Here is a 23815-nt window from a genome sequence, read left to right on the forward strand (position 1 = left end):
ATGACCATATAAACTGCAGAGTTATGGATACAACTTAACACATCACGGATGAAGCTTTCTATTTGTAACATCTGAGATGTCCTCCTTCTTCAAGTCTTCTCTTCCACCACCCACGTAGCCCTCATCTGCACCTCCTGCATTTCCTGAACATCTGCGCTTCCTCCATCCTCCCACCATCACAGGGATAAGATTCCTCTTATTCTTACCTACCATCCGAGTCTCTGTATCCAGCACATTATTCTCCATAACTTCAGCCATCTACAACAGGACTCTACCATTAAGCACATCCTTCCTACCCCCACCCCACCAATTTCATTGGCATCGCACTCTATGACTCCCTCATCCCTCCCCACTGAAGCTCCCTTCTGGTACTTTTCCCTACAAGAGTAACAAATGCTACAACTGCCTCAACACCTCCTCCCACACCACCGTTCAGGGCCCCAAAAAGTCTTTTCACGTGAGGCAGCACCTCACCTGCAAGTCTGACAGGGTCATCTATTATATTCAGTGTGGCCTCCTCTACATCAGTCTTGATGGTATGAACATTGATGTCTCCAACTACCAGCAATTTCCACCCTCCTCTCTCTCTTTTTCTATTCCCCATTCTGATTACCCTCTCACCCCTTCTCTTCTCCTCACCTGCACCCATCACATACCCTCTGGTTTCCCCCCCTTCCCTTTTTCCCCATGGCTCACTCTTTATCAGATTCCATCTTCATCCCCTTACATTTACCACCTATCCTCTCCCAGCTTCTTACTTCAACTCCTCTCCCACACCCGCCTTCACTCCCCATCACTTGGTCTAATCCATCATTTGCCATTTGGTACTCCTTACCCACCTCCCACACTTCTTATCCTGGCTTCTTCCCTCTTACTTTCCAGTTCTGATGAAGGGTCATTGCCCGAAATGTCAACTGTTTATTCCTCTTCATAGATGCTGCCTGACTTGTGAGATTTAGAACATGCTTGAGTGAAATGCTGGTATCTGTTAAAAATACATCATGCGGGCAAGGGATAACAGAATGTTTCCAACTCCCATGACATGACAGGCAAAGTTCAAAGTAAATTTATTGCCAAAGAACATAGATGTCACCATACACAACCCAGAGATGATTTTTCTTGAGGGCATACTCAGTAAATCCAAGAATCAAGAATCAATGGAAGACTGCACCCAATAGGACAGACAAACAATGTGCAGAGGCAGCAAACTGGAAATACAAGAAAGGTAACAGATATAGTAATAATAAAGGAAATAAATATTAAGAACATGAGATGAAGAGCCCTTGAAAGGGAATTCATTGGTTGTGGGAACTGTTCAGTGATGGAGCAAGTGACATTGATTGAAGTTATCCCCACTGATTCAACAGCCTGATGGTTGACAGGTAATAAATGTTTGTGAACCTGGTGGTGAGAGTCCTGAGGCTCCTGTCCATCCTCCTAATGGCAGCAGTGAGAATAGAGCATTAGCCTGGGTGGTGGTGGTCCTTGATGTATGCTGCTTTTCTATATAAATGTGCTCAATGGTGGGAGGGCTTTACTCTTGATAGACTGGGCCATTCCACTACTTTTTGTAGGCTTTTCAGTTCAAGGGCATTGGTATTTCCATATCAGGCCATGATGCAACCAGTCAATATACTCTCCTCCACACATCTATAGAATTGTGTCAAAGCTTTAGATGCCACACTGAATCTTTGCATACTTCCAAGGAAGTAGACGCACTGTCATGGTTTCTTCATGACTGCACTTACGTGCTTGTGCCCAGGACAGATCCTCTAAAATGATAACACAGAGGAACTTTGCTAACCATCGCCACCTCTGATCCACCGATGAAGACTAGTTCATGGAGCTCCATTTTACTCCTCCTGAAGTCAATAATCAGCTCCTTGGTCTTGCTGACATTGAGTGAGAGGTTGTTGTTGTGGCACCACTCAGCCAAATCTCCCTCCTATATGATGACTTGTCACTACCTTTGATTCAGCCAACGACAGTGGTGTTGTCAGCAATCTTAAACATGGCACTGGAGCTGTGCTTAGCCTCACAGTCATATGTACAGGTCTTCTGTCGTATCTTGTGCTGATGGAGATTGTGGAAGAGTTGTTGCCAATCTAAACTGACTGGGGTCTGCAAGTGAGGAAATTGAGGATTCAACTGCTCAAGGAGGTATTGAGCCCAAGGTACTGAAGCTTATTGATTAGTTGAGAACGTATGATAGTGTTGAATGCTGAGCTATAGTTGATAAAGAACATCTTGATGTATACATCTTTGCTAAAGAAGGGTCTCAGCCCAAAATGTCAACTATTTATTCATTTCCTTACCATGCTGCCTGACATGATGAGTTCCTCCAGCATCTTTCTGTGTTGCATCTTTGCTGTCCAGATGTTCCAGGGTTGAGTGAAGAGCCCATGTAAAGGCACCTGTTGCACCAGTAGGCAAACAGGAGCAGAGCCAAGTAGTTTCTCAGGCAGGAGTTGATATAAATCATCACCAACCTCTTAAAACACTTCAATCCAGTGGATTCAAGTGCTACTAGACAATATTGAGGCAGATTACCATAATCTTTTTGGGCACCAGTATAATTGAAGACAGCTTGAAACAGGTATGTACTTCAGACTGCTGAAACAATAGGTTAAAGATATTAGTGAACACTCCATCCAGTTGATCAGCACAGGTCTCTAGTACTCAGCCAAGTACCCTATCTAGGCTGGATGCTTTCTGTGGGTTCACCCTCTTGAAGGATGCTCTCACGTCTACCTCGGAGACTGGAACCACAGGGCCACTGGGGGCTGTGGGAACCCACCAGCTAATCCTCCAATCTGTCACCAAAGCATGAGCATCAACAACAAATTTGTTACCATAAGATCAACATCCGGAGTCCCAACAACTCCATCATAGTGGCTCTTCTTAAACAGCATCGCACAGAAAACCTGAACATTTCTGCAAGATCTTCAAAGCTGGCACAACTTATACACTGCACCCAAGTCTCCACAGAAAGTACCTGTGAAAAGTCCCTCGGCTTCACTGCTGGAACCAGGGCTGGTTTGATGAACATAACGAGGAGGTTAAGCAACTAACTAGCTGCAAACTTAAGATATTCCTAGATTGGCAGCTACATCATTTCTCCAGGGAAAAGATAAAAGATATACAGGTACCTGGATGCATTATTCCAGCAGAAAAATCTTGACCGACAGACTAACTGATGGAGAGGGTATGTGGGACCCAGCAACTCACTAACAACTATTACATGTACAGGATCATTTAACCGTGCACAAAGCATTTACTTAGACATACTTCATGATAACAGACCCTTCCAGCCCAACAAGCTCATGCTGCCAATTACACCCATGTGATGAATTAACTCACGTCTTTGGAATGTGATTGTGAACCAAAGCACCCAGAGGAAAAACCATGCGATCATGAGGAAAATGTATGAACTTCTTACAGACAGTGTTGGAAATGAACCTGGGTCACTGGTGCTGTAATAGTATTATGCTAACTGCTATACATACTACTGTTTTTGCCTAAACACCCAGTGTGCTTCCATTGACGGCAAACACAGGGGTGAATTCATCGGGTACAAAGGGGCATAAGAGCTTCTGGAAAGAACGCTTCAAAGAACTCAAGCACAATTCTGTCTTTGATGTGAGCACAATATAACATGTTCAGACTAACTTTGCTGCTGCTCCTGATCAACAAGTCATTGAAAAGACTATTTCAACTTTTAAATAATAAAGCCTCAGGAGTTACCACTTAACATTGTCAAAATCTTAAAACTCAATGGTGAAGAGCTTAAGTCACTAATCCACTGTTTAACTTCCCATAGATTTGAACAGAAGGATATACTGTGGATCTCTAAGATCTTGTATCAACTTTCTTCAAGATCACATAACTAACTGTGGCAAATACAGAAAAGTCTCCCTACTATCTCTTCCGGGAAAGTCATCACAGGAGTCCTTCTGAATTACTACTTCCCAATGGTCATCCAACTACTTATCAAATCACTGTATGGATTTGTTCCATTTCGAGGCACAGTGTGCACTTCTCAACAACCCCAAGAAAAGTGCAAGAAGCTGCACTTTCTCAACCTCATTGAAGCCACATCTCCAATCAGGAAGTAATGTGGACATTCTCTCCAAGTTCAGCTGAGAACAAGGATTCATCTTGGTTTTATACCCAATACATAGTATGCAAGCCATGCTACAAACCAACTATTAACCAGTTCCCATCCCCAACATCAGATGCACACTGGTGATGGGCTACAATATTTGAAGATAAAAATCTCAGACCTGGCACAAAACTCAATATAATCTGTAGCAAGGATCCCCACCATCTTCTGTTTCTGAGACCTGGACAACCTCAAGAGGCACCTCAAAGAAATAGGATACTATCACTGCTAAACCCTCAATTCAGGGAAAGGATCAATTATCAGAGTCTCCTCCTAGGCCAACAACCTGAACATTTAACTCCTAGTACACCAAGTATGCCCAGTTATTCATATCACACAAGTTAGGTTGCCTGCATGCCCGATACCAAGCACTGAAACATACCATGCCAACTTTTCCAAGCTCTATGTCATAGTAACAGAATGCCAAATGGCACAGTAAAGGATCCAAGAACGTGTTCAAAGTCCCTTGAAGAAATGCAGTATCTCCATTGAATGAACATTCAGGATGATACTGAGAATCTTGAATCCATGCATAGGGAGCACACAGTGGTTTTATGCATGCAGAAGGAGCAGGTCACCTAAAAGCATTCTGATGATTATGAATTCTGAAAACCTTTGTTTTCATGGTGTTTAAACTTCTCATAAAACATGGAAACAAAAAGGCAGAATGACATATGTTTCTGAGGAATGGTCACACTTGGTACTTTAAGGAAAACTGCTTCTGTGGTTCACAACTCCAAAATGTCAAAAGTTGCTGTCTACCCAGTACATTAAAGTTCATTCAGCATTCACAGCAAATAGAAGCAGCTGGCAAGGCTACATCTACATCTATCCTTCAACTGGCCTGAACAAAACAGTTTACTGAGTATTTTCAGTTAAAACTCTACCACATCACTGTCAAATACATTTCAGACCAGCACATTTTCTTCTTTGAAGTACATTAGTGAATTAAAAGGCTTCTTCCTAAGAAATCCAGCAGTTTCATGATCACCATTTATTTACGTCATCAAAATTAACTGAAATTAAACATTCCTAGCTCCCATGGTGGAATACAAATACCAGATTATTATACTGGGCCTCTTGATTATTAATCCATTTATATCTTCATAATGATTTATCTTCTCCAGAGGATCTCTCTGCATCTAGCAGTTAAGTATACGACAAAGAATATAAATCTGAAACAGCTATTTTTTTTAAAAATATGTTTTAATAGGTTTTTGAGTATCCAATAGCATCCAATTCTATATAACTATAAACATGTGCTTGACAACCTGCTGGATACTTCAAATTAATGATTCCATGCTATAGTTTTATGGGAAAACAAGATGCTGTGAATTAACGGTCACTGTTCCTGTAAAGCACATCTATTGACAAAAATTTTCATTCCATATACTTGCTTAGCTGGAGTTTTTTTTAAAATGTTCATCAATTTTCAAACAAAGGTTTTGCCCTTCTCATAGCTAATCTCCTACAACTGTGCCAGATTTCCATAATCCTCTAATTTTCGACATACATCTAGCCCAACATTTCTTTGGTCTACTACAAGCAACTTGGCATTTAGCTGCCTATGTTGATGGACAATGGTATTCAATTCATTTCTCTACAGCACTCTTTAAAACCTACGCAAGGAAGCATGAGTTTATCTAGCCTCTGTTTAACTTTCACAATTTCTCCTAATGTTCCACCTCACCAAAAGGTGCTACATAAATGACAATGATTATGTAAACAAAAAGCAAAAAACTACATATAGTCTAAAGTATGTCTTGTGTAACTTATACAGTTCTTTTATGCAATTTAGCCATTTTCTGTTATTTTAAACATACTTTGTCTGTTTCAGAAAAATCTAATTTGAATTATTTGAATTTTTTCAAGCAAGAAGTATCAATGGTAAAAGGCTGCTTATGAAATAAAATGAATAACTATCCCATTATGCAAGTAATGTTTAGTAACTCATACAGAGGGATCCATACCATGATTGATAAATGCAGCAGGTCCAAGCCAGAGCTGAGCACAGTTTTTTCTTGTTGAAAACATAACACTAAAATCATTTTCTCCATGACGCAGTAGCATGTTTTCTTCCATTTCTGACAGTTCTGCAATGCAGCCAACCAACAATTCAATCTTGTCATTCTTCTTCCTATTTAAAAGTCAAATATTACCTCTAATTAATACCTTCAATCTCTGAAATACATAACATCTACTTGCATAATGCTTTCTGGATTGAGTGGAAATGAAAACAGCATTAATAAGTTGCAGAGATATCATTCATTGCAAAAGACTAACCCATGCAATTTGGTTGTACCAATAATAGGAGACAAACATGAACAAGAGCTTTTAATTATTGCAGTCAACTTTAAAATTGAGCACAAATTATATGGGGAATACATGCAATAATGAAAATGTTTAAACAGTGTATTTAAGTACAATAGTAAAAACTCAAGGCTCTAAACCAGGCATTCCCAACCTGGGGTTCACTGACCCCTTGGTTAATGGTCGTTGTCCATGGCATTAAAAGGCTGAGAACCCCTGCTTTAAGCCTTCCTAATACACTAATTAACAAGAAACCTTCGTAAAATATTTGCAATTCATTTTACAATGAAAACCAAGTTTTTGGATATCTAAAATGTTACTTCAAGTTTCTAACCAACAAATGGATCATTTATTCATGGCTTCCATATCTTCTATGCCCAAACTACATGAAATGCACAGAGCTCAAACACTTGTCTCACATTCTGACCATTTCTTCAGCTTTTCTATCTTTTACTTTGTTCATCAAATACTCCACTGTTCTGTCACCAAGCTTCTCTTTCCAATCAGCCTTGTTTCCAGATCCCATGACTCATTTCCAATTAAATTATATGTTCTCTAACCCCTTTTGATCCTCATACTTGCTCATATTGTTCCCAAAATCTGAGGGAAAATATAGATCTGACTTACCCTGTAACAATAGGGAAAGGAGCAAGGCATGCAGCCCCAAGCCTGCTTTGTCATTCAATATGACTGAAAATATGAAATAATGTCTAAATGCAGTGAGTCTTTTGATCTCCTTGCCACAGCTATCTGCAATAGTGAAGACCTTAGATTTATTTTGGGCTGAAATTCATAGATTTCTAATCAGTATTGCAATCATGGGTTTTAGTAAGATGACAAGAATGGAGAAGTTGGATGCACTTGAGGTTGTTATCTCTGAAGGATCAGAATTGAGTTGCTACCTTTTAGAGGAAAGGGTTAGAATGGCGTTGGAATAGGTTAAAAGGTCAGCAGACATCATGGGCTTTTGGGCCCGAACTGTACTATGTTCAATTGTGCCTATCTTACTTTTCAAGTTGATTTTCATAGGACATAAAGCAGTACCACACAGGAACAGGCACTTTGCTCTCAACAGCTGTGCTAAACATAACACCAATTTAAATTGTTCTTCATCTCTACATCCCTTGCCTTTTCATGTTCTTGCCCACATCCCTCCTAAATGTTACTAATGTATCTGCTTCTACCACCTCCCACGACAGCAGTGTAAAAATACTTGCCTTCTAATCACCTATAAACTTCACCCTCCCCCCACCTTAGTTCTATTCCTCGCATTCAGCATTTCCATCCCGAAAAAAAAAACACATTAATTGTCTATCCTATCTACACCTCTCCTAATTTTATAGTCACAGAACACTACAGCATTGAAACAGACCCTTTGGCCCATCAAACCCATGCCAAACTATTACACTGTCTAGTCCATCAACCTGCACTCAACCACAGTCCTCCATACCCCCCCCACCCCATTCATCTACCTATCCAAATTTTACATACTTCTTTCAGGGAGCTGTTTAGCCTCCGATACTTCAATGGAAACAATTCAAGTGTATCCAGTCTCTCCATTGTTGACATTTTCCCTTAATCCATACTTGTCTTACAGATTCGACCATAAGACAAGGGAGCAGAATTAGGACATTCAGCCCGTCAAGCCTGCCCCACCATTTGATTTAGGGCTGATTTATTTCCCTCTCAATCTATTCTCCTGCTACCTCCCTGTAATCTATGATACCCTTACCAATCAAGAACCTATCAACCTTCTTTTTAAATATACTCAATGACTTGGTCTCCATCTGCGGTAATGAATTCCACAGATTCACCACCTTTTGGCTAAAGAAATTCCTTCTCATCAGTTCTAAAAATGTATCTATCTCAGTCTTAAATAAATTCAAGATCTCCATTACCGCAGATCTCCTGAGGCAAAGAGATCCAAAAACTCACTGCACTTTGAAATTCTCGTCCACTTTAATCATAAATGGACCGACTTTTTCTGAGATCCTATTCTGAAGCTTATGTTTCAGTAACTGAGCAACACCATTGTCTTAGAAGTTTATGAATGTGCGTTACAGCTCAGGTCTGCAAGTTATATCTTCCAGTCACTTACCCCTTAAAACTAGCGTGTGACCAAGCTTTAAACTTAAACAACATTCTTCTGTTTTACTCTATTAAATGCCGTCAAGATATTTCTAACTTTAAAAGCACTATTTGAACTCTTGCTGGTTTTCTGCTACTCTTAGGTTTCAAATTCTAATATCTCAGGTGCATTAATGTTCTATAATTATGGAGACTTTCTAACCAATTGTGATAGGAATATTAGAAATCAGTTTATAAACAGGCTAGATCTATCTACCTTAATTCCAATATATAATTTGTTCAATCAGCCATCTTCCTTTGCAGCATTCAACTTGATTAAATGTTGTTCATCTATGACAGTTCATTTGAAAGGTCATCAACCTTAATTTTCTACCTGAGTAATCAGTTTCTAATTTAAAGCAATATCCTGCTTTTGTTTGTAATAGAAAGCCAGTTTAAAATAGAGTCAGTATTTAAAATATTAAAAAGCAAATATTTTAAAATATCTTCAGTGCAGTAAAACGTTCCAAAGTGCTTTGCAAGTGTTATTAAACAAAATACAACTATAACAGCTAACATAGTATCATGAGCGATGAAAATTAAATAACTACATGCATAAGTGATTCTATAATTTAACATTAGTTCAGGTCTTACCATTCCCTGGTTGCAACTATCTTGGCTCCATTTTTCTCTGAGGAATACCGATTACATGGCAAGAGTTCAAATCCACTCTCTGCTGCAAACATTCTCAGATAAATAAAAACCTGCCCAAAATATATTAAACATTTTGTGGGTATAACTTTTTGTATGTTCATTTTGTACAGCTACACCAACTACTCTGAATCACAATATCCTATAAACTACAAAACTCAAATATTCATTTGACAGATCTTGTGTGCTATGGTCCACCAGTACAATTTACTTGGTGAATCCTGAGTAAATCAAAAATTTATATTCCCCACCCCAACAGGGAGCTGTCTATTTTTTATAATCTCTCAAAATAATCAGTCTCTCCATCCTAATAATTACACAATGACTAAAAACTGGTGGTGTTGATAGTGAAGTGAGTAATGAAATTGATAAATTAGCCATGGCAAATGAAATTGAATCCTAATGTGAGGTGACACATTTGAAGGGTTAATTAGAGTAGATGAACACTAAGGCCCTAGAGAGTATGGAGGAACAAAAGGAAATTGGCATATAATGCAAAGATTTCCAAAAGTGGCAATATGAGTACATGGGTGAAGGCTGCATATAGCATTGTTGCCTTCATTTGCTAGGGCACACAATACAAGTGCTGGGAGGTCTTGGTAAAAAACTTTTGTTAGGCCACAGCTGGAATCTTGCATGTAGTTTTAACTGCTATAATATAGGAATTACAGTGATTGCACTGGCGAGTCTGCAGGAGTTTCACCAATGTTGCCTGGGATGGAAGGCATCAATGAGTTTTGCTTGTTTTCCTTATTGGGGAGGAGGTCAAGGGAGGATCTGATAGAGGTACACAAAATTATGAGAGAAATTGATTGGCACAGGAAAACTATATCTGAAGTAGTACAACACTAAAGGGTATATGTTAATCACAACGAGTAGGAAGGCATAAAAGCGATCAAAGGGCAATTGCAGTCAGGAACACACTGCCTGAGAAGATGGCAGAGATGGCAGGTATTCTGACATTTAAGCAGCATCTGGACGAACTCTTAAATGACCAAGGCATATTAGGTTATGAACCAAGTACTGGTAAAAGAAATTAGTATAGTTAGTGGATACACATGGTGGGACAGAGGACCTGCATCTATGCTATGTGACTTAGGCCCAAGTTGTAGCAAAATACTTCACATGCAAAACACAGGCTACCTCTCCCATCCGATTATCCCCTTTCTACTGGTGATCAAGAGTGCAGGGAGATCAGAAGAGCATACTATTGCTTGAACAGACTCCAATTATAATTAAGGAGTGCCATGAACTTCCAAAATGCAGTAATAGTAAGAAATGCAACAATTTCCACTATTACTTATTTTGAAAGTAGTATCCAAGGACTTACATTGCAGAATATTGAAAGAGGTGGCTTAGGGAGAATAAATGTACGAGTTATTATCTTCCAAGATTTGATGGATTTCAAATTGATTCAGTGGGTTGGAGGATAGAAAGTGAGATGTCACTGTTTAAGATAGGGATGGGGATAGTTGATGGGGTCAGGGGTGAGAAAGAGATGAAACATTGACCTACTGGCCGAATGTCAATAGTAAGAAAATGCTGGAATCACCATAAAGAGATAGTAAAATAACATTTTGAAAATAATAGGATTGGCCAGAGCCTCAATGAATTTATGAAGAGAAAATCCAATTCTGTCTAACCTGCTGAAGTTCTTTGAGCACCAGTAGATTAGAATGAAAATTAACGAATGTGCAGCGTTTGAAATTCTGGAAGCATTTAATAAGGTTCCACACAGGTGGTTATTCAACAAGACAAGGACACAGAACTGGAGGTAAGATACTGATATGGAACGAGTATGTTTTTTTAATGGGGCACCCCAGGGACTAATGCTTAGGCCCCAACTTTTGATCACCAAGGAAACCAAATCTCATATTTTCAAGTGCACTAACTAAATTAAACTACAAGGGATTGAAAGTGCAAAGGAAGATTTCAAGGGATGTGGACAAACTGAGTGGGTGAGGACATAGCAAAATGGAATCATGAAGTTACCAATATTGGTTTACAAATAAAACTTACATATTTTGTTAACTGGTGAAAGACTGGTTAGCACTGATGTTCAAAAGAACAAGGGGGAACTTAAACAACTTGCTGAAAGCTAACATGCAAGTTCAGCAAGTAATTTAGAGGGCAATTCATATCTTAGCTTTTGAGAGGATTTGTATACAGGATTAAGGGAGTCATACTGCAAAATTATTCAATCCTAGCGAGAATATACCTAGACTATCATGTGCAATTTTGGTTTCCTTACTCTAGAAAAATATATACTTTCAATAAAAGGAGTGCAATCACTAAAATGGTTCCAAGGATAGCAGGTTTGGTGTATGAGCAGAGATGGATTAGGTTGAAGCTGTATTGAGTTTAGGAAAGTGAGAGATTTCATTTAAACATTCAAAATTCTGAGAAGATTTGACAGGCTGAAAGCAAGGAAGATACTTCCCTGGCTGAGACTGAGACTACTGTTTCAAAATCAGACACTTAGGGCAAAGGACAAGAAACTTCGTCAGGGAGCAGTGTACCTTTGGCATTCTCTATCCTAGAGGCCTTCAGCAACTAACTGAGTCCATTCAAAAATGATCAAAAGATCTCCAGGCATCAAGGAAGCCAAGAAATACAAAAACAATACTAGAGGATGGTTACAGGTTTGGTTATGAACTTTTTGAATTTGAGAATGGTGGAGCAGGCTCATAGTGCCAGATGGCCTTCTGCAATTGTGTGCTTTGTTTGGCCAACATTGTCAAGAGCCAAGATTCCTTTCAATATAAGATTATAAATTCCAGATTTTGTAAGAAAATATAAATCTAAACATAAATATTGGCCATTTAGATAGGCACATCTTAAAGAATAGTAGGGAAGAGCTTGTATGGAGGTGAAATCCAGAAATTGAAGTGACCTACAAAATGGAATCACTTGCATTACTGAATCTATTATGGCAAACGATATAACCTACCTTTGCCACACATTCCCCACATGTAATACCCTCAGAGTACCTGCATCCAAAACAACTCCTTCAAGGCAATAAATGTCCCTGACTGTGACACACTTGCTCTTAAAGTAATCTTTTAAGATAATTTAACTTCCTCAAAAAAATTCTTCATTAGTGAAAAATTTTCTGCTCTAAAATTCAGAGGAAATTGAATATGTAGGGCCAAATGGAAAATGCAAAACAGCATGCTTTACAATTTAGTTCTATTCAATAACAGATGAAAGCACATTAAAATGTTTTGCACAGAAGTAATTAGATTTACAAAAGTGCCCTTTGAGAAGTTTTAACAGTTAAATACATTTAAAGATATGAAATGGAAACCTTACATCTAAATTGCGCTTACTTTCTAATTAAAAAAAATTTAAACTGTATTAAATCGCTTTGGAGAACAGGAGTACTTTATTGGGATCATTAATTCTTTTAAGTAAATAGCATATTCCTGAAAAATCCGTTAGAAAGAAAAATTGATTTTAAAGAAAATACTACATACGTGTTCCTTAAATAACTTCTCTTGGCTTTTGTTTTTGTTGAGGAAATAATGTCTTGCCCATTCGCCTGTGGTTAATGCTTTGAAAGCCTTTTCTAAATTTTCACCCTTCTTGAAATCCTCTATTACTTCTTTCAGGTCTTCCTGTCTTCCTTTTATGGGTCGAAATCTGAAGAGACAAAAGAAAATCGATTGGTAAGCTTTACAATTCATAGTATAAAAATTGTACAATACAGCACCAAGAAATGCTGTTGGGAGATCACAAAAACATCTGCTTTGACATCCTTTCATTAGCAGTTCCAATGCATGCTCCTTTCAACAACTTTTATTTACAGAGAGCCTTCACAAGAGTATTAATAAAACTGGACACCAAACCATAAAGAGGTATTTAGTTTGATAACTAAAAGGTTGGGCAAGAAATCTGAGAATGTCATAAGAGGTTTAAGAAAAGGATTTACAGAGTTTAGGGCTTTGGCAGCTAAAGGTTTGCCCACAAATGAAGGAATAAAATCTGAGGACAAAAACATAAAATTGAGAAAACAAGCTATGTCAGGAAGGCTGTAGCACTGGTAGACACCAACAAAATCACGGGTAAACATGCTGAACTCAAGAATGACAGAGCTCAAGTGAAACAATAATTCATTGTAAAATTAACTTCTCAACTGATTGGACATCTGCACTGTATAGCATAAGATGGCTGCTATTAGTTGTTAGTTCTATTGTATCAGTTCTTACTATAGGAGCAGCCAGGGTCAGAACCCTATGGTCAACCACCTCCAACATGCTCAATGATCCTGAGAAGTATCAAAAAATTGCAAATAACTGCACAAGGTTCAAATTTCTTACCAACTCCTCGAAAATTGAAGTAGACCATGCAGCAAAAGTTGGGGAGCCTCAGCCATGGGTTGATAAGCCACACATTGTAAATGCCAAGCAATGATCACTGCAACAGAAGAGTCCAACTACCATTCCCTAACATTCAACAGCATTACAATTTCCTAAATCTTCCATCAACATCAAACAGAAACTGAGCCGGACCAACCACAGCTTGGTTACAAGAACAGGGCAGTGGATAGGCATTCTGCAAAGTTAATCAAGTTTTCATCCCTCAAAACTTTCCCAGTATCTACAAGCCAGAAGATCACTGTACAATGGGTACCCTCCAGTTGTCAAGACCAGCTCTGTTCCAACGACAAACAAGTTCAAACTCATTGAGACTGAATAAGCCTGGCAAATTGGCACCCATTTCTCTAAATATTCTCTTCCTTCAGCAACACTATGGCTACAGTTTACATTCTGTATGAAATGTGCTGTCAATGGCTCCTTCCAGAGTATTTCAAAGCAATCACTCCTACCTTCTGGAAGAAAATGGACACCAGCACATGTCAACAAAATATATCAAAACAAATAGTTTTCTATAATTAGGGCATTTACAGATACACACTGTCCACATCCCATAAACAAATGAGTAGTAGAAAAATACACAGCTGGTATATGAAACCAGTTATTCTCTTATTTGCTTTAGCCCAAATATTGTTTGGAACCTGATGCAAACCCAGTGCATCTTTCCTGAAGTGCAGTGCCCAGAAATGAATTTAAATGGACTCTGACCAAAGCTTTCTCAGTGTAGAGTAACCGACATCCTTTGTACTCCACCTGCCAGATTTCAAGACCAATATTCCATTAGCCTTGTTTTTAAATATATTAATCCACAAGCATTTAGCCACCCATGAACTCTTTTCGATAATCCCCAGTTCGAAGAACATCATTTCAAAAGTACACTGATCTCAGTTCTACAATAGACGACCTAATAATTAAATGAAACCAATTTCTGTTTTCTGGAAGCAGTAAAAATTGTACCTTTAACGTAAAATTACAGAACAAAAATTTATACAAGCAGATTTATGTCTAATAATGAAAATTACGCCTGGAGAGAAGTAGAATATTTAGCTAGACACACAAACTGGTGCCAATTATCAGAAACCATAAACTTTCTTAAGTTCATTTCAATAGATATCTACTAGTTTTAATTACTCACCCGTCGTTGTTTATCTTCATAAAGGATACAAATTACACATTTTAAAATAATACTCACCGTATAGAAAACATCACAACACATCTTGTTATCAAGATGGTGTACAGTCCAGTAACATCTTTGACTTACCATTTCATTTTATCCGATCACCATGTTGTGGGACACTTCCTTCTAAAGCATCCCATTTTAGCAAATGGTCAAGCACATTTGACTTCAACATTTTCTTCAGCTTTTCATTTAAACCACTTTTTTTATATTTCAGAAAATGTTAACTACATATTTGAAGTTGCCAGATTATTCTTGTGCATTTTACCAAATTTTTATTCCCATAATTTTGATGCCAATTGTTAATTTTGTATTAGTACCAATTTCATAACATATTTAGTGTAAAATGTTTGACAGAAGAGAGTACTCAATAACTTCTTATTGAAAGACTTCATTTTTGTTAAGCACAGGTAAGAAAAAAAGTCAAAAATGCCTGACCATGACAGTTTATTTTTCTGCAATTTTGAACAAATTACACTTAGATTAAGTAAACCATTATAAGAATAAAAAAAAATAAAATTTTGGGACTGGACTTTTGATACCGATAGGTACCATTAACCGCCGTTTTCCAAACAGCTTTTCTTTAAAATTAAGCAAAAAATGTTTAAAATAACAAAAAGGTGGGGTGGTTGGGGGAATTACTTGAATTTTGGAGTAGTGTGGACTGAACCTCATTTTAGCAATTCTATATAGTGAACATTTTCAGTCACATAGCCCCATACAGCACTTGCCTCCAAACTAGGAGGTCGCGGGTTCGAGTCCCAGGACTGCCTGCTACTTGAATCCCCCTACCTCAATCGGGTCAGTTTGGTCAGTTCTTGGCTAGGCTGCATGAGCGTCGCGCAGAAGCGAGGCGTTCCATCTCGGGGGAGGTAGGAGGAACTGACAGCGTCAGGCTCACCCCATTTCAGTCACACCTGCCTGCCAAACACGGGTCGTTACTGTTGGCGGTCATCGAGAAGTCCGCGGCCCAGACCATCTCACCCTCCTGGTTGGAGGAGGTTGTGAGGTGGTGAGCAACCTACAACAGGAGAAAAATGGGAGAAAAAAAAATAATTTTTGTATCGCATCCACAAATAGATCATAGTTTACCTCTAATGCTTCAGCAATCTATTTAGATTTGAAAATTGGAGTGGTCGATACTTGCCTGACATACCTGGTGTTCATTTTGTGTGTCTGGAACCCCAGATAAGGATCAAGGACTAAACTTGTTGCAAGATCATCATTTTCACACAGTTCTTTTGCTGTCATTCCAGTGGAAGGTACATATCGAGAGCAGTGACCCTCAAAACCCATCATGCCTAAAACAAAAATATAATAATCGGCTATGGCCTTAAATGGCATTAAGAAAAAGAACCTGCATTTATTTAAATACTCTTTGACCTACAGCCATTGGATGTTCTACAATCATTTAAGTATTCTTGTAGTTAAGGATGCCAGGCCTGAACTCTTTCCAAATTTATTAAAAAACATTTACATTGCAAAAATAATCTTTATCCATCAAATCAAGTACAATGGATTCCGTTTAATTGGGCCATCAGTTAATCAGGGAAGACACTTATTTGGGACATCTCTTAAAGAACAACTAAAAAAGAATGGGAAAATAGCCCGGATTCCCTTTGCTTATTTGGGGCACCATGCTACATAATTGGGACAGGAGACTGTTGCCGAACAGTTTTTAAACTAGCGTTAGTCACCACTGTGCTTAGAATAAACAGTTTTTAAAAAGCGTCAGTGGTTTGAGTTTGTTTTCAAACTGCAGTGATTTTTGTCACTGATAGTTGGCGAGAAATAAGCAGTAAAACAATTCAGAACTGTTTTGTTTAATGTGGTTTCAAGCATTCAGACTTAAAGATGCCAGAAACGGTGAGGAGTAAAAACCAAACTATTTCACTACTTCAAGTTCAGAACTACAAAGAATTTGAAGGTATCAACAATCATCTTGAATGCTACAATGAAAATGAAGAGTTGGAGAATGCGATTGTCGACAGCATTGTATGAGACAGTCCATTATTCGTACTAGGTGCCTGCATTGATTTTGTTCATTTACAGTCAAAAGACCACAGCAGCACGTTCCTCTGTGAGGAAATATTAAGAACTAATAGAGTGTTATAGTACTATTAGTTGTGTTCTAATTTGTCTGCATTTCATTTAAATACATAATTTGTTACTCAGTATGACTTTTTAAAAAAATATCTTTTTAACTATTTCCATGAAAGTTCATCTAATAGAGAAAGCCACTTTATTGGACCAAAATGTATCAGAATCCACTATTAACAAACATGAAATTACTTAAGATATTTACATTTGCCATCAAGGCTTTCGCGCAAGACATAAAATATTACATAAATGTCATTTCTAACCATCCATTCTAATGAGTCAATTGTTAAGTAGGTGGTATCTACAATCTGGTGTAAAAATGTACCAAATGAGGTATTAGCACATCAAGTAATACCACTGCAAAATTAAGAACCGATTATACAAGGACACTAATTGCTACTTATCTCAGCCTCAGCTTCTTTCAGTACCAACTCAGAGTTCTCTTTTTAAGATACGCGATTGCTAGTGCGGACATACAGAGAATGAAGTAGTGCAAATTTTACACATGTAAGTGTTAATTGTTAGATGGACTTAATTCACTTCAAGATAAATTACAAAACAAAACTTCAAAATGGAATTGAAGTCATTCCTATAAACTTCTCTGGTGTATTTGAAAGAAAATTTCTATTTTCCATGAGGATCTTGTTATCAAGATACTCAATTGATAACATCTCAGTAACATTTTCACAGTGTTTCACCTTCAAGTTCTACTTCTCGAAAGTAGTAAACAAGCTGTGAATACATATTAAAGTGGCTGATTAAATTCCAAAAATCAACAAAATCACAAAAGTTACTTACGAGTGCTGCGTTTTCCAAGTGTGAGTCTTGCATTGGTCCTTGTACTTCCCCTTCCCGAGTGATGCAGCTTGGATTGACTCTGGTGATGCTCACCGGATAACCTTCCCCCATTTTTCCTGCTGCCATTTACAAACATATTCTTTGTTTCTCCCAACCACTTCATATCCACAAACAACCTGAAGCAGTTGCATTTAGTCTATGTCTGAATTAGGTAGCTTTCTTTAAAAAATCCAATCTTCTTTCTGTTGAAGAAAATAAATGATAGCTACATCAACCAGACTAGTTTGTCAAGCAATTTAAAGCTGATCAGAAATCTCCAAAGATATGAATAAAGAATTTGTCCATGAATATTCAGTAATCATCTTTAAAAGGCTATGTCTAGATTTAATGCTCATTCAGCTCCCTTACTCTATCAAAGCAGCACACTGAAATGCTTCAAAAACAATGGCACAGAACTACATGCAATAGAGTTGTAAGTTCCCATTCCAACAAGAAATAAACAAATTAAGACTTTGTTCCATTAACCTAAGAAAATCATGACAGCAATTTCAAAATGGCCCTCCTTTTATTGTAGTACCTGGTCTATAGCAAACTTTTTACGGCAAAATTATTGAAATCAATCAACATGGAAAATAGTAGATATGGTAGAATGAAATTCATAATCTATGAAGGAGGGGTACAAAGTAAAGACACCCAACTCTTGCATTTCTACTACCACATCCGACTCACTTTCAGTTCTATGCCCAGAATCAGCTAAATGGCACTTTGGGAAATGCTGGACTGTATTTGCGCCCAAGTCAAAGTATCTTAAATAGGAGAATTTCCTCATGTGATCATGCCAATTTAGCAATGATTTTCTTCCTTGAGGTAGTGAAGGATGCAAGTCTTGTTTGTACTTATACAGTACCTTTAATGGTAGATTTTGTTTTTAAAAATCACCAACGGAATAAGTCATTGCTATACTATCATTGGAAAAGATATGGATCAGTGAACAAAACATTCTGCTTCAACAAGACAAAGGATAACAGCAAGATCCATAGGAAGGGCCTTGAAACATTCCAAGGAAGAATGAGTTTTTGGTCTACAAAAAACACACACAACACCTGTGTTTGTTTTCCAAACAGATGTCTAATATAGTTCCAGAGTCCCCTTTTGTCATAAAACTAACCCCCTTTTAAATACATATCCTACAGAACTTGATTCCATCACCTTTTTATACAATGGATTCATATATCTCAACTACCCTCCAGCACTTTTGTAAATTATTTTAAATCAATGATTTTTCACCATCATTCATTTGCGAAGAACAGTTCCTCCCTACTTGGTGTACTAAACCTTCAATTTTGATTAGCCATACAAAATCAAAATACCAAAGATGTTGGAAAAGAGACAAGAAAAACCAAAGAATGTTGAATATAATTAGCAGATTAGGAACTATGGAGAGAGGAACTGAGATGATGTTTCAGATCAATTACATTGATCAGATGTAAAGCCACAGAGCCAAGTCATTAACATTTAATAGCTAAATTAAATATAATCTTATGCTTTTCCACAAGTTTTTCCAACTTCTACATAACTCTTTCATCCTTAGTAAACCTGATTTGCATCTTTTTTCCAAGGCTGAGATATTTTCCTAAAGTGCAGTGCTTAGAACACAATACCAGCTGGAGCAATGCAAAATTAAGTGCAATAACCCTTCAAAGCACAAAGTTACAAATTACAGGGACAAAAAAAAATGATCAAAGAGAACCCCGGGAATAGTCAAAAAATGTATACCTAATAAATTTGGCTTCTGAAATGCAGTATGGAAAAACTAATGAAGCTATTGATCAATTAGAGTATTTTGTTCTTATGAGGTACTTCATAATATATTCAAATATAACAAAAATTATAAAAGCACTAAGTGGAGGTGACTTTTGTGCTTCAGTCACCTGTCCTGTTAAACATGCCACATGTAATACATCTCAACTAACACCAAAATAATTCTGAATTAATCAACATAAATTCCTTGCATTATTTCCATGGAGAATCCTAATTATCATGTGAAGGGAACAAAATACTGTTCAGGTGCTCCTCCCCCCAACTTTTCCTGGTACTATCTGGGCAAGGTGAAATAGCTTGTCCTAGTCAAGCTTCTCATTCAGTTGGAGAATATATATATATTAACCAACGTGGAAATTTAAGAAAATATAACATTTGAAATCGGGCTCAATATTAAACATGAGCATAACAGATTCTACAGATGCTGTATATCCAGAATAACACCCCTAATGCTGGAGAAACTGAGCACGCCAGGCAGTATCTAGGGAGGAGAATAAATAGTCAACATTTTGGGGTGAGGCTGTTCATCAAGACACTGTTTATTCCCCTCCACAGATGCTGCCTGGCTCACTGAATTCCTCGAGTATTTTGGGCGTTGTCCAGGTTACCAAAACCTGAGAGTCAATTTCAGCCTAAACATGCAATCATAGAAAGAACCACCAATAAGAAATGACCAGAGTTTAATATCAGAAATGAAAAGTGCTAAAAACTGCTTTCAAAGTTGCTCATTAACCACTGCTGCCTTGAAAATACAGACGGAGAACAATTAATGCACCATGAGCTTCTAAAAAAAAACTCAAAAAGAAGTAGCATTTTGCACAGATTAAGACTTAAAAGTCTTTTCCCACAGGTGTAACTAAGTTGCCATGGAATGTGACCACAGCAGGGAAATTTCAGTTATAGCAGATACTGTGTTAACATAAAGGGAGATGTAGATATTGGGAATCACAGTATTTAATTACTTCACAATAATGTAGTACAAACTTAATGGGCTGCTAGTTTATACCCATATTTTGAACTTTCCCTGAAGCTTAACACTCTATTGGCTTTATATTGCTGCAATATCCAATCTGCTACAGACATACAAAACAACTTTACTGATCCTGTAAAATAAACTACACTGACAATATCCTGTTTCACTTCAACCTATGAATATACTCCTGTAGCTTGCATCAAATTATTCACAAACAAGAGCCCCAAGTCAAGTGGCAAAAGTCAAGAAATGGCATAAACTAAAGGAAAATGGATGAAAAAAAAATTGGAAAGGGACAGGGAGTATGCTGGCGGAAGGGTTGTTTAAAAAGGGAAGATTTATGTGAAGGCTGAAAATGATGTGGGAAAGAACGTGTATGTCAGAGTACCTCTATGATAGCAGGCATTGCATGCATGTCAAGCCCATACTACAGAAGCTGTTCTCCAAAGGTCTTGGGCACACTTGCCTTTGGACCTTTATCTCACTCCATCAAATTGCAGTAATTAGAATACAACTATGACATTTTCCATTCTTCTGAAAGATGCTCAAAAGCTTGAACATTAGTGATTCTGAATAATCCCAACAGTGGTCTGAACTGAATGTTGTACTATCATTATAACCTTGGACAACTGATATGTCAACATGGACATCACCATACAAGACATGACAAGCAGCAGGCAACCAGATTAAGAAAGAGCTGCACCACCTTCTAGTACACCATGAGAATGAACTACTCTGGCTAAGGCAAATTACCATGTGAACCAGCACACTAGTCACTAGAAATAGATAAAGCCAAAGAGGCACAACCCAAGGACCAAAGGGAAATGAGCTGATAATCCTTGTCAATTTTCTAACTCCAGAACTGGATAGGACATAAACCTCTGGGAAAAAAAAAATGGCAGGGAATGAACAAGGAAAGTTGGCACCTTGTGGAAAAAACACTAAGACCATCACCTTGTACAAAATCTGAGAGACAAGTACAAAGGCACAAGACAATACTTTTGATCCTGGTATTGGCAATGCGTCCAAGCTAGAAATGCAAGGACAACAACACTGCCCGCTGTATGGCAGGATCTGGTAACCAATCGCCAATCTGTTTCCATTGACTTTGGTCAAAATAAGGAGGCAACAACAGCAATGCCACAAGAAAATCACTGAAGAATTCACGGGCATTGCTAAAAAAGTTCTTCTCAGTGAACAATTTGACAACTCCCAATAAACACGAGCTGTAACGTTTATAGTGCCTGACCTTCCCTGAAGTCCAACATTATTAGCATCGATGAAAAGATACCCTGTGGGGTTGCCTTGATAACAATTGATTCAAAAACAAAAATAAATAAATCACAAACACAAGGAATTCTTGGACTGAAGACACCATCAAGACCCAAGGGGAATATGAAAATAGATCCACAACTATATGAAGGACGTTATTAACTTAAAAAGGAAGAATACAGCAAATCCAGAAGTCTTCTGACAAATACAACATGCTCAGACTCTCCAATCCTATCAATGAAACCATAAGACATAGGAGCACAATTAAGCCATTCAGCGCATCGCGTCTGCTCCGCCATTCCATCATTGCTGATCCTGGATCCCACTCAACCCCATACACCTGTCTTCTCGCCATATCCACTGATGCCCTGACCAATCAGGGAACAATCAATTTCCACCTTAAATATACCCCATGGACTTGGCCTCCACCACAGTCTGTGGCAGAGCATTCCACAGATTTACTACTGTCTTGCTAAAAAAAGTAATTCCTTGTTACCTGTTCTAAAGGGTCTCCCCTCAATTTTGAGGCTGTGCTCTCTAGTTCTGGATACCCCCAGCATAGAAAGCATCCTCTCCACATTCTTTCAACATTCTGTAGGTTTCAATGAGATTCCCCCCGCGCCCCCCTCCACAAATTCTTCTAAATTCCAGTAAGTAGTACAGGCCCAAAGCTGCCAAATGGTTCTCATAATGTTAACCCCTTCATTCCCAAGGTGACCCTTATGAACCTCCTTTGGATTTTCTCCATTGAGAACATATCCTTTCTGAGATATGGATCTCAAAACTGTTGACAATACTGCAAATGCGGTTTGACCAGTGTCTTTTAAAGACTCTGCATTATCTCCTTGCTTTTATATTCTATTCCCCTTGAAATAAATGCCAACATTGCATTTATACTATCTACAGATAAAATACTATATATTCCAAACGCGAAGGGCGTCACTCCGGGAGTCAAATATGAAGGGAAAGTAATCACAGTCAGCAAGACGATTTGTGTCTGCTGGAAAGAATACTTTGAAGATCTCCCAACTTAATCAAATCTTATACTTGATGCAGCTTTTAACCATTTCACTACAATCTCAGCAGCTACCCCAGCTTGACAAGAGTTGGGAAATCTATCCAATAAGGTATCTCGAGCAGACAAGATAGTGGAGAAGTATTTTTAATGTAAGTTCATGACTTCATCTGGGAAAAGCAGAGAATGCCAATAAAACACATCCACCACTGTACTGCTCTCCTTATGTGTGGAATAAGTAGTAGACAATTCAGCAGTCAGCCAAGCTCCACTCAACTGAACACGGGAGTCAGGATATAGCGTCCAAGCTCCAGATGCTTTATTTGGGCAGCACTCTTATTACAATTGAATAAGAATAAAACTTAGGAACCAGAAAAACACCGTAAGTAATTAACGCAGCACACTTATGATGATTAAGTTGTACATTCACAAATTAGAAATAAGCCAGACTTGCATGCAAAATATCCAAAAATTGTACACAAAATTGTTAAACAAAGTTTTAAAGTATGTGAAAAGAATAATACCAGGTAAGCATTCATTAAATTACTAAGGCTGGTCGAACATTATACCGATAATTGGGAATAAACTTTTACCCAATACAGGTGTCCCCCACTTTTCAAACATTCGCTTTACGAAACCTCGCAGTTACGAAAGACCTACATTAGTTACCTGTTTTTGCTAACAGAAGGTGTTTTCATTGTTACGAAAAAAGGCAGCGCGCGATAAAAGGCGGTGCACGCCCTGAGCAGCCAAGCTCCTCCCCCGGAACTGCATTCTAGCCGGCATTGCTTAAACACGTGCCTGTGAGCAGCCATTAGCAAGATGAGTTCTAAGGTATTGGAAAAGCCTAAAAGAGCTCGTAAGGGTGTTACACTTAGCGTAAAACTAGACATAATTAAGCATTTCGATCGTGGTGAACAAAATAAGGACTAAGTGAGTTTGGCTTGGGGAAGTTGACGAAGATGATGTTGAAGAGGTTTTGGCATCCCATGACCAAGAACTGATAGATGAAGAGCGGATGTAATTGGAAGAG

The 23815-nt window shown here is 38.1% G+C and overlaps 1 protein-coding gene across 5 annotated transcripts in view; it reads right to left on the minus strand.

Annotated features, from left to right (window-relative positions):
* The window catches only part of kmt5b (lysine methyltransferase 5B), a 70268-nt gene that overhangs the window by 30482 nt on the left and 15971 nt on the right, over window positions 1-23815 (minus strand). For 3 of the 5 annotated variants that reach the window (XM_063061832.1, XM_063061829.1, XM_063061830.1), the window contains exons 2-6: window positions 17702-17943; window positions 15951-16104; window positions 12727-12892; window positions 9194-9303; window positions 6133-6299 (exon numbers count right to left, since the gene is read on the minus strand). In XM_063061832.1, coding sequence (XP_062917902.1) covers window positions 6133-6299; window positions 9194-9303; window positions 12727-12892; window positions 15951-16104; window positions 17702-17864 — 760 coding nt within the window. In that variant the 5' untranslated portion in view covers window positions 17865-17943. Of the gene's footprint in view, window positions 1-6132; window positions 6300-9193; window positions 9304-12726; window positions 12893-15595; window positions 15771-15950; window positions 16105-17701; window positions 17944-23815 lie in introns of those variants that run through there. The other 2 variants (XM_063061833.1, XM_063061834.1) reach the window with 2 other exon arrangements.

Source organism: Mobula hypostoma, chromosome 11 (assembly GCF_963921235.1).
Source record: "Mobula hypostoma chromosome 11, sMobHyp1.1, whole genome shotgun sequence".
Taxonomy (NCBI): domain Eukaryota; kingdom Metazoa; phylum Chordata; class Chondrichthyes; order Myliobatiformes; family Myliobatidae; genus Mobula; species Mobula hypostoma.